Source organism: Martes martes (genome assembly GCF_963455335.1).
Source record: "Martes martes genome assembly, chromosome: 2".
In the NCBI taxonomy this organism is placed as follows: domain Eukaryota; kingdom Metazoa; phylum Chordata; class Mammalia; order Carnivora; family Mustelidae; genus Martes; species Martes martes.
In genome coordinates this window covers 59063679-59075440 of record NC_137889.1, presented here as the reverse complement: position 1 = coordinate 59075440, position 11762 = coordinate 59063679, and the positions used below count along the sequence as shown (strand labels likewise).

The 11762-nt window shown below is 41.6% G+C and overlaps 1 protein-coding gene across 1 annotated transcript in view; it reads right to left on the bottom strand.

Annotated features, from left to right (window-relative positions):
• Positions 1 to 3408: 3408 nt before the first annotated feature.
• NUGGC (nuclear GTPase, germinal center associated) overlaps positions 3409 to 11762 on the bottom strand; it is a 41141-nt gene continuing 32787 nt past the window's right edge. The window contains exons 14-17 of the mRNA XM_080797200.1: positions 11605 to 11713; positions 10767 to 10903; positions 8615 to 8705; positions 3409 to 3650 (exon numbers count right to left, since the gene is read on the bottom strand). Coding sequence (XP_080653326.1) covers positions 3511 to 3650; positions 8615 to 8705; positions 10767 to 10903; positions 11605 to 11713 — 477 coding nt within the window. The 3' untranslated portion in view covers positions 3409 to 3510. The remainder of the gene's footprint in view (positions 3651 to 8614; positions 8706 to 10766; positions 10904 to 11604; positions 11714 to 11762) is intronic.

The window sequence follows — 11762 nt, the reverse complement described above, 5'->3', positions numbered from 1 at the left end:
GGCTTACCTTGTTTGTTTCCCTGCTTTCAGGGATCATTGTCCTATACTATTTTCCTATACCTGAAAATTGCTGTTTCATAAATTTTGTTTGTTTTTTTAATAGCTTAACATCAGAGATAAATCTGGTCCCTGTTACTCCTACTCCTACATGGCTGGAAGTACAAGTCTTCCACATACCTCACTTGAAAAATAAAAAGTGAAATTATACAAACTGCAATCAACCTGTGTGTTTAGAAGTTTAAAATGGAAAGGGTCTGGGACCCAGGGAGACCCACCTATGTGGATGAATACTTTTTTTTCTTACTTAAGCAAAAAACATTAAAATAAAAGTGGAAGGATTTAAAATCCTAGAATATAAAAGCAGCCAAGACTTTTTAATCTTCCAGTTCACTTCCTTCATTTGGTATATGAGGAAATGAAATCTTAGAGATGTTAAGGAACTGTCAAAGGTCTTATTAGTACTAGGCAGAGGTGGGATCGAAACTCAAGTCTCCTGACAAACTACCATTAAACCATGCCACCTCTATTCTGCCCCAAAATAACCACTTATCAAGTGCCATTAAGTACCACATGTCAATATTTTGTAAGCATAATTTCAAACTTCCTGACAACTCTAATGGTGTCATTGTAGGTATTACCATTATCGCCATTTTACAGATAAATAACCTGAAGCTCAAATAGTTTAAATAATTTATCCAGTAGTTCTCAAAATGCAGCCCTTAAAACACTTCTCTGGGTCTCCTAGGTCAGGCTTTCTTTATGATAGGATTAAGATGTTGTTTGTTTCTTTGTTGTTTTTGCCATGTTGACACTTGTGCTAGAGATTTAAAAACAAAGGTGAGCGGGAAGCCTGGGTGGCTCAGTTGGTTAAGCGGCTGCCTTCAGCTCAGGTCATGATCCCAGCGTCCTGGGATTGAGTCCCACATTGGCCTCCTTGCTCAGCAGGAAGCCTGCTTCTACCTCTGCCTCCCACTCTGCCTTCCTGTGCTTGCTCTCTTGCTCTCTCTCTCTCTCTCTCTGACAAATAATAAATAAAATCTTTTAAAAAAATAGTAAAATAAAGTAAAAACAAAGGTGAGCAAAACCACTGACACCTTAGCATGAACCAAGGTGGTGACACCAAACTATACTAGTAGCTTTTGTTTTTTTCACTCTGTACTTTCAGTTTTTTTTTTTTTTTTTTAAAGCAAGTTTCACTTAAGAATGCTCCTAATGGGGCACCTGGGTGGCTCAGTGGGTTAAGCCTCTGCCTTTGGCTCAGGTCATGATCTCAGGGTCCTGGGATCAAGCCTCACATGGGGCTCTCTGCTCAGCAGGGCACCTACTTCTCCCTCTGCCTGCCTCTCTATTTGTGATCTCTCTCTCTCTCTGTGTGTGTGTCAAAAAATAGATAAATTCTTTTTTAAAAAAAAGAGAATGTTCTGGGACGCCTGGGTGGCTCAGTTGGTTGGGCAGCTGCCTTCGGCTCGGGTCAAGATCCCGGGGTCCTGGGATCGAGTCCCATATCAGGCTCCTTGCTCAGTGGGGAGCCTGCTTCTCCCGCTGCCTCTGCTTGCCTCTCTGTCTGCCTGTGCTCACTCTCTCCGCCAAATAAATAAATAAAATCTTTAAAAAAAAGAGAGAGAGAAAATGTTCCTAATGGAACAGTAGAAGTTATTTGTTCTATTAATTATTGATCCTTAAGAAGATGCTGTTTTGTTATTTCGTGTGACAAAAAGGGCAGTACAACTTAAGGCACTTCTACTACCTCAAAGGCAAATACTTGTGTGATTGAGTTGTCAGCTGTACTTGACTTTTTCCCCACAAAACATTATTTAGAATTGAAATAATAATTGACAGACGAACTATGGTTAATCATACTTGATTATGTGCTGGACGTTTTCTCAAAAATAAACAAAAATGAACCTACCACTTCAAAGAAAGCAAATGGCAATATTTGTTGCCAATCATAAGATAAACTTTAAGGGAAAAATTGAGAATTTTATAAAACTTGTATCCTCTACCATGAACTTGACAGCTTCTTGAAGAATACTTCAAGACTTTCCTGATTAAGTTGGTAGAGATATTAACAAGTCTGATTTTGTAGTATATTATATAATGAAATATGTCATTTGGAAGATCTGCTTAATTCAGTGAACAAATATTTTCAAAATGACCAATGCCACAAAATCATAGATGTAAAAGATACATTCAAATTGTGAGCTAGAAATATATTTTAATGAGATAGAATATCAAACAGTTCACCAATATGACTTCAGATTTTATATGGCAACTAACCTTTAAGAAACTTTCTTTTGTCAAGATTGGATCAAAGAAGAATATCCAGAAATTATTTGAAAAGGCTACAAAGGGCTCTTCCACATTCCAACTCTGTATCTGTGTGAATCTTTCTTCACATACATCAAGTGAAAACATGTGACAATGCAGAAACAGATAAGAGAATCCAGCTGTCTTTCATTAAGCCAGAGAATAAAGAGATTTGCAAAAGTGTAAATAATGTCACTCTTCTTGCTAAATATTTTTGAATATAGTTTTTCCATAAAAATATGTTTTTATATTAATATATTAAAAGTTTATTAAATGAGTTAGTAAATAGTTGTTTCCTATTTTTCTCAGTTTTAATTTTGAATACAGTGAATATCTTGAAAGAAGTTGCTGTGGCCGATGTCAAAGAAGTTATGTTCTCGCCAATGTTCTCCTCTAGGATTCTGATGGATTCCTGCCTCACGTTGAGGTCTTTTATCCACTTCAAGCTTATCTTTGTGTATGGTGTAAAAGAATGGTCAAGTTCCATTCTTTTACACATAGCTGTCTAATTTTCCCAGCACCATTTATTGAAGAGACTAGACTGTCTTTTTTCCACTGTATATTTTTTTCTGCTTTGTCGAAGATTAGTTGACCATAGAGTTGAGGGTCCCTATCTGGGCTCTCTACTCTGTTCCATTGGTCTATGAATACAGTAAATATCAATCCACATTAACAAAAGCTCTTTAGGTTTCTCAATAAATTTTTACCAAAATGTTTGAGAAGTACTGATCTTGAATAACACCCCTGGGAAGTGGTAAAGCCAGGTCTCTTCTTGTCTGTCTGGCCTTAAACCCATGTTGCTTCCATGGCACGCTGTTACCTTCTTACCCAAAAATCGCATTAGTATTAAAATGGGAAATAGAATTGGGGCCCCAAAGCTTTATTATGCAATGTCTTTTTCCATAATATTTATTTTTCAATGTTTAGTATTTTTCTTTGCTGAAGCATGAGTTTCTAGACCCTAAAAGTTTAGAACTCCATTAGGGACTCAAGATGATTATTTTTTACTATTGAATAAAAATGAAATGGTGTTTCTCAGCAGTCAGCTGTCAGAAGTAGCAATATTTTGCATTTTATATTCTATATAAAGGCCAAACAATTGGAAGATGTTCTTTATTAGATTTTTAAAAACAGAAGTGATTCTGGTTCTTTGGCACCAGGCTTATTTTTCATCTATTTGGTGCTAAGCCCTAAGAATTAAATTTATGCTTTGGGGGGAACAGCTTTGCTTGGGGACATTCTCAGAAGGAAATCTTGCATGCCTCTCCGCAGCACCGCATTTTCAGCAACCTCCTTCAGGCTTCTGTGTAGCTTTTCCATCTCCTTGTATTCACTTTTGACATCTACAGAAGAGCAAAAGGCATACATCAGGAATTAGTGTCCTTTTCAGAAATGTCCACAGAAAACAAATCTCCTGAGGATCTTATCGCTTGTCCCAGAATGTGATATCTGGGATGGAACTTAGAGATCAGATAGTCTGATCGATTTATTTTATTAAAAAACCTGATCAAACTGGGCATTCTTGCTCTTACCTTAAGGCTTATCTCAGCCTAGGGGTCACCCTCCAAAGAAACACAAACCTACCCATAAAAAGGTCCAGGAGATCACTGGGTCTTTACTGAGTCTTCGCAAGAGCTCAGTGAAAGGAGATACAAACCCCACCACACAATAAACCTCCCCTAAGTCCTCTCCAGGCTTCTCTCTCCTTCCTATGACCCTCTGCTCTCAGCAGTTCTCATTCTAGATGAATTTCTCTGTTTTGGCCTCTTGGGTTTTCACCCCATGAATGGCAATCAAATTATATCCTTATGATGGTGAATTTTAGGTGTCATCTTGTCTGGGCCATGGTGCCCAGATATTTTGCCAAACATTCTGAAAGTTTCTGTGAGCATATTTTTGAATAAGATATTCATTTAAATCAGCAGACCTTGAGTAAAGCAGACCATCCTCCACAACATGGGTGAGCCTCCTCTAATTAGGTGATGGTCTAGCCATATCAAATGTTGGTCTCCCGCAAAGAAGAGGGAATTCTCCAGAAGACCACCTTTGGACTTCATCAGCAACGTTAGCTCTTCCTTCTTCTACAGCAAACTGCTTTGTACTTGAACTCAATCAAGTCTTTCCTGTGTGTCCAGCGTGTTGGCATCCCCCATCAGATTTTGGACTAAGCAAACCTTCACATTCATATGAGCCAATTTCTTAAGACAGATCTATCTATCCATCTGTTTATTTATCTATCTCTCCACACATATTCATATCCTATTGGTTCTGTTTCTCTAGAGAACTCAGATTAATATGGTCCTCTTTTTTTTTTTTTTAAGAATTTATTTGTTTATTTGACATAGAGAGAGAGACCACAAGTAGGCAGAGGCAGGGAGAGAGAGAGGAGGAAGCAGGCTCCCTGCCGAGCAGAGAGCATGATGTGGGGCTCGATCCCAGGACCCTGAGATCATAACCTGAGCCGAAGGCAGAAGCTTTAACCCACTGAGCCACCCAGGCGCCCCTAATATGGTCCTCTTTGAGGGACACTTCAGACTGGCCCTGGGGTTCGTTCTGGCATTGCTCCTGAGTGCTTTTCCAGTCCACCTGGGCTCTGTGTCCCATATCATTACCCAGACTCACCCACCCTGAGCCTGGCCAGTGATGAGGCTCATGACTAAGAAGGGTATTAGAACCTTGAGTCTCTTCGTCTTGCTCCTGAGTCTGGAAAGTCTCCCTTCTCCTCACTGCTTCATAAATCCAACCTATATTTTCAGGCTCTACTCCAGGACGCAGGTTATATGAAACTTCCCCAAGATCCTGGTGCTGAATAACCACTGTCTTCTGAATAATCTGGTGGCCAACTGTGTTCCCTCTGTCAGGTTTTGGGTTTTTTTTTTAATATTACATTCCTAGTGAGACCTTCCCTGATTACCCACTCCCAGCCCTCCCTCTCCCCTCTCTCTGCTTTATTCTTCTCCATAGAATTTACTACCTTTTGCATGTCACATATTTTATTTATTATTCTGCTTATTGCCTGCCTTCTGCCCACCGGGCTGGAAGCTCCATGAAGGCAGAGATTTTTGTCTTTTTTGGTCACTGCAGTATTCTCGACACCGAGAATACTACTCAATACCTAGGAGGTCATTATAATCACTTGTGCGGTGAATGCATACTATCTTCTATTTTAATTTACATGATCATACATCTTGTTTTACCAAGCAGGTAAGACTCAGAGAAGGGACTGTTATAGACCTCTTTGGCCCCTGGCACAGTACGCCGTACATAGTATATATCTGCCGTTGATGGAAAGAAAGGAAAATGATCTTAAATTATGGCAGGAGCAATTTACATCAAATTCAGGGGAACATTTTTTTGTGGGAGACTTGGGCAGTTGGAAGACCTTTGGTGAGTAGGAGTTCTTTATTCTTTTTTTAAAGATCGTATTTGTTTATTTATTTGAGAGAGAGTGAGAGAGCAGGGAGAGGGGCAGAGGGAGGGGGAGAAGCAGACTCCCCATGGATCAGGAAACTTAACAAGGGGCTTGATCCCAGGACCCTGGGATCATGACCTGAGCCAAAATCAGACACTTAACCAACTGACCCACCCAGGAGCCCCAGGAGTTCTTTTAAAGAAGACATAACTGGAAGACTGTAATCTTGAAACAGTTTCCTGTGAAGGCCTAGTCAGAAGGTCATGAGAGAGTCCAATAAAGCGTAGTATAAGGGAGTTTTATCACCTTCCTGGGAGACTATTGGGCACAGGTTAGATGTCCTTCTCACCAACCAAAGACGGAGAGTAGTAAGTTCCAGAGCAAGAGAGAAGTGTAAGACTGATGCTTAGAAGCAGCAACTGTGGCTTTTATTCTGGAAATAGCTCTGACAACTTTCTTTTTTATTATTATTATCATGTTATGTTAGTCACTATACAGTACATCATTAGTTTTTGATGTAGTGTTCCATGATTCATTGTTTGTGTATAACACCCAATGCTCCACGCAATATGTGCCCTCCTTAATACCCATCACCAGGCCAACCCATCCCCCCACCCCCTCCCCTCTAAAACCCTCAGTTTGTTTCTCAGAGTCCACAGTCTCTCATGGTTTGTCTCCCCCTCCGATTGACCCCTTCATTTCTCCCTTCCTTCTCCTAATGTCCTCCATGCTATTCGTTATGTTCCACAAATAAGTGAAACCATATGATAATTGACTTTCTCTGCTTGACTTATTTCACTTAGCATAATCTCCTCTAGTTCTGTCCATGTTGATGCAAAAGCTGGGTATTCATCCTTTCTGATAGCTGAGTAATATTCTGCACATATGGACCACATCTTCTTTATCCATTCATCTGTTGAAGGACATCTTGACTCCTTCCACAGTTTGGCTATCATGGACATTGCTGTTATGAATACTGGGGTGCATATGGCCCTTCTTTTCACTACACCTGTATCTTTGGGGTAAATACCCAGTAATGCAATTGCCAAGTTGTAGGGTAGCTCTTCTTTAAAATTTTTTGAGGAATCCCCTCACTGTTTTCCAAAGTGACTGCACCAACTTGCATTCCCACCATCAGTGTAAGAGGGTTCCCCTTTCCCCACAGCTTCTCCAAAGTTTGTTGTTTCTTGCCTTGTCAATTTTGGCCATTCTAACTGGTGTAAGGTGGTAGGTATCTCAACACGGTTTTGATTTGAATCTCTCTGATGGCTAATGATGATGAACATTTTTTCATGTGTCTGTTAGCCATTTGTATGTCTTCATTGGAGAAGTATCTGTTCATGCCTTCTGCCCATTTTTGACTTGAATATTTGTTGTTTGGGCATGGAGTTTGAGAAGTTCTTTATAGATCTTGGATATTACCCTTTGTCTATAGCGTCATTGGCAAATATCTTCTCCCATTCTATAGGTTGCCTCTTTGTTTTGTTGACTCTCCTTTGCTGTGCCAAAGCTTTCACTGTGACATACTCAATGACATACAGCAATGACATCAGGTCAATTTTTTTTTCCAGCAGGCAACTGTGCCCACAGTTTAAAATTTAAAAGGCACAAAAGAGGGGTGCCTCGGTGACTTAGTCAGTTAAAGTGACGAACTCCTGCTTTGGGCTCAAGGTCATGATTTGAGGGTGGTGGAATTGAGCCTCACATCAGGCTCAACACTTAGTGGAGAGTGTGGAGAAGAGAAGGAGATTCTCTCTTTCTTCCTCTGCTCCTACCCACCCCCCACAATCATGCGCATACATGCATGCTCTCTCTCTTTCTAAAATAAATAAATAAATCTTTAAAAGAACAAAAATATTTTTAAAAAGACACAAAACATACAGACTGCAAAATAAATTTCCCACCTTCCCTGTTCTCTAGGCTCCTGGTTCCTCTCCTTAGAGAGAGCCAGTGTGGCCAGTTTCTTGTTTATCTCAGGAGAATTTTATGCCTATACATATGTGTTTCCTTTTCTTCCCTCACAGATGGCAACACATTACACACAGTTTTTCACTTTGCCTTTTTTCACTTTACCATCTATTTTGGAGATTGTTTCATACTGCAACTCTGCATTAAAAAAAAGCCGCTTTATTCTTTCTAGCAATTGCACGGTCCTCCACTAGTTGTGTACCTAAGTTAACCAGTGCTCTACTGATGGATATTTGAATTGTTCCAATGTTGACATCATAAGCAACACTGGCCTGAGTAACTTCGTCTACGTGCCGTTCTGCACACGTATGAGGATACCATGGGATAAAATCCCAGAAGTAGGATTGCTGGGCCAAAGGATATGTGAATTTTTAATTTTGCTAGAAATTTCCCAATTGCTTTTTACACTAGTTTACCCTCTCCAGTTCATACCAGGGGGTCTGTTGGAGCACACGGCAAGGAGGAGATTTGATTACATGCAACAAGGCATAGGCAGCTGGTCATGCATCCCCAGTCTCCTGGGAGATGAAGAGAAACCTTTCTCTACCACCACCAGTAAGTGAGCCTTTTCATGAGAAACCATCTACTTCAAAGAATGGGTGTATGGAGGTGGCAGAGCCACTTTCCAGCTATGCATCCTTGGGCACATTATCTAATCTGAGTCTCTGTTTCTGCATGTGCAAAATGCAGCATTACCATCTCCCTCTGAGGGTTAATATGAGAACGTTATGAGATGTTGCACACAAAGCCTGAGTATAACACGTGGTCTCGAGTGGGTGCTCCACAAAGAGTGGGGCAGCCATGACCTTCTCCATCCCAGACCCTGGAAATTCTTCCTAACTTGACTTCTTTAAATCCAGCAAAGGGCAACCACAGCTAGGGGGTGTCTTCAAGGTCACCGCTTATGCAAAAGTTTTATGTATTCACCTGCAAGCTCCTTGTAGAGACCATCCCCCTGGGATGAAGCGAGAGTCAGCATGGTGGCGATACTGCCCTTCACCTTCTCCGTGATTCCATTCTATACAACAAAACATGGTCATTCTGTTAGGATGGCACAGCCCAAGGGAAAGGTCAGCTTATGAAAGGGAACCCACCTAATCCTGCAACCAGAGAGTGTATAGACTGGGGTTGCTAAAATCAAAGTCAATTCCAAGGGTGGGCCACCTCAGCACACAGCGAATGGCTCAGGAGTCATCAGGGCAACGTTTCTGGGGTGTCCACTTGTCTCAGCATCTCCTTTCCTGCCTATCAAGACTCATGGTGGATTGGACCTCTGGTGTTGACCAGCTGAGTCAGGAGCTAAGGAGGCTTCATGGAGGTAGAGGGAGGGGGAGAGAACAGCATTTACAGAGATGGAAAAAGATGGAAAGTGCTGGTCACTAACCACCAAACTTTTGTTCATTTGGTCACTGGATATATGTTTACTGAGTACCTGCTTTGTGCAGCTCACCACGCCTGACATTCCTGATGCTCTGTCCCAGCTGCCTAAGAAATGTCTTCTTTCTTCTTTCAGTCCTACAACCAATGAAAACCCTTTTCCCTCTTCAAACCATCTCTTGACTACCTTTGAAAAATACCCAACTCTTCCCTTTAGCCTCACACAGCCTCATTTTAAGCCTGGATCTCCTCACTCTTGTTTTTTTTCTTCAACACATCAGGCCAAGAACCCTAAGTTCTAGTCTCAGCTCAAACTGTGAGCCTTGAGCTAATAATGTAGGCCATCTGGGTTTCAGCCCCCTTGTCCATAAGATCAGGGAATGGGGATGCTCTGTGGCCTTGCCCAGTTTCAACTTCCTACATTCTGTCATTTAAGATGCGTTTGTACATGGTCCAAGTACAAATTATTATTATTTTTTTTTAGTGGAGTTGTTTTTGGGGAGCTCCTTCAGGGCCAGTTTCTATATACCCAATGAGGACCATGTGCTGTAGGGTTTGGCCAATTTTCTGCACGTGTTTGTAGACTGTGATAATATGTTAAATGACAGTGAGTAAACTGCTACTGGCAAATGAGATGCCTCTTAGCTTATTCCAAGAGAAATGATATGCTTCATATTGTGGAGAAAGGTATTTTTCCAAAAGTACAGTGGGGTGGGGGGCAGGGGCACAGGGCTGAGCAGAATCGGGGTAGAAACATTTGAGGATGTAGGTTGGTTCAGAGGTGAACGGAAAAAACAATTAGCCAGGTTCCTTAGCTGTTTAGGAGAGGGTCAACTAAGACCCAACTGAGGCAGAAGACTGTGGAAACTCACATGGCCAGGAGGGGCCAACAGTGGCTTGAGTAAAAACAAAGAATTTGTATTACTTGGGAGGGTTGTGGTCTGCAAAGAAAACCAGAACTCAGACACGATGGCCCAAGGGTACTTGATAGATGCTTTAGTTTCAAGGAAAGTGTCAGGAACTGTTTTCTGAGATATACAGAATCAAACCTAGATTCTCTGCTCTGTGTCATACCTGACTGACCTATAATAGTTTATTGGCATTGATTGATTGATTGATATGTTATGCAGACCAGACACTTCCCTCATTAAAAAAGGAAAAATCTGCCTGGAGATTAGCTATTGTGGGAGACCCTGGAGCCAGGTTATCTAGTCCCAGATCTTAGTGCTGCAACTTCATAGCTACGGGGCCTGTTGCTACATCTCCCTCTCTCTCTGCCTCAGTCTTCTTATCTGTAAAATGAGAACAACAACAGTCCCTACCTCACAGGCTTGCTGGGGGGTTAAATGAGCTCATGTAAGTCAAGAGATAAGGACCCCCATCTGGTATCACAGCTGTTCTACTGATGACCCGGTAAAGAGGAAGGGTGTGAGAGAGAGCCGGAGGGGCTGCGTTTCTGAAGTCACACCCTACAGAGACCCCGACACCAGCATGCGGGCACAGTGAAGGGACAATGCAGAGCGCCAGCCCGTCTTCTCTTCTGGTGTCATGGGCACGAATTCCACCTCCCCCATCCCCCGCCCCGCAGAAGCCATCGGCTCTACGTGGGCCTGAATGACTTACTACGTCTCCCATTTCTGTATCCTCTTCTTTGACTCCCCCAAGGGGCCCGACTGGAGTTCAGACTATGAATGTATCATACCTTCAGTAGCTGAAATTGACGCTGCATCCTTTCTTGAGCCCTTTCAAACATGCCCTCGGCCACCTGCCGCTCCACCCCTCTTCTGAGGACATCTTTCATCCTCTCACAGGCTTTTTTGCCAGCGATCTGAGCTGCCTCTGGCAAAAATGATAGCCATGGTCACACCACAGCAAGGCCTTGCTTAGACATCTTCAGCATCAGAAAGGTAAGCAAACAAAAAATATATATACACAAACAGAGTGTTTGTTTAATAAATTGGTGGAATTTGTTTAATAATAATATTAATAATTTAATAATAATTTGTTTAATAATAATGGAAATTGTTTAATAATTACATGGTAGAAAAAAGTCAACACTCTCCATATTTAGGTAACTATCCATATTTGGGTAACTATCATTCAGAAAATCAAATGAGTGAATTAAGCAGACGTTTACAAAATTCCAATGCCCCCACCAGAAAAATCAATGGGACCACCAAAATGAGAAGGAGTTGGAAAAAGGGTTTACAAATAATTCAAGGGAATAAGAATGAGAATTAGATAAGGGGTTTTACAGTTTAGTTAGCTGAGATGCAGCAAGGAGAGGAGAAGCAAGACAAATTGACAAAGAAAGTGTGGTCAGAAAGTGCTGGAAATACACAGATAAAAAATGACTCCTGCATCACCACTCCCCACACCCTTGCAATTACTTGGTTTTCAATTCGTGGAGTAAGTGTCTGAGAAGGACTAAGGATACAGGAGAGCAAATGCTTTGAGGGGAAAGCAGAAGAAGACGCCACCGAAGAAGCTGATAGAAAGACCCCAGAGGGAGTGGACAGGTTGCCCTCCGGAGCCCCTACCTTCATAACAGGGCTTCAGGTCATTCTGAACAGAAGTGGTGAGAGATTCATAGATCCTCCTCTTCTTTCTGAGGATGTAATCCTCTAGGCCTCCCAGGATGGCGCTTATCTGCAAATCCGCATTAACAAAAGGCCATTTGTGCCAATTCCTTCCACAG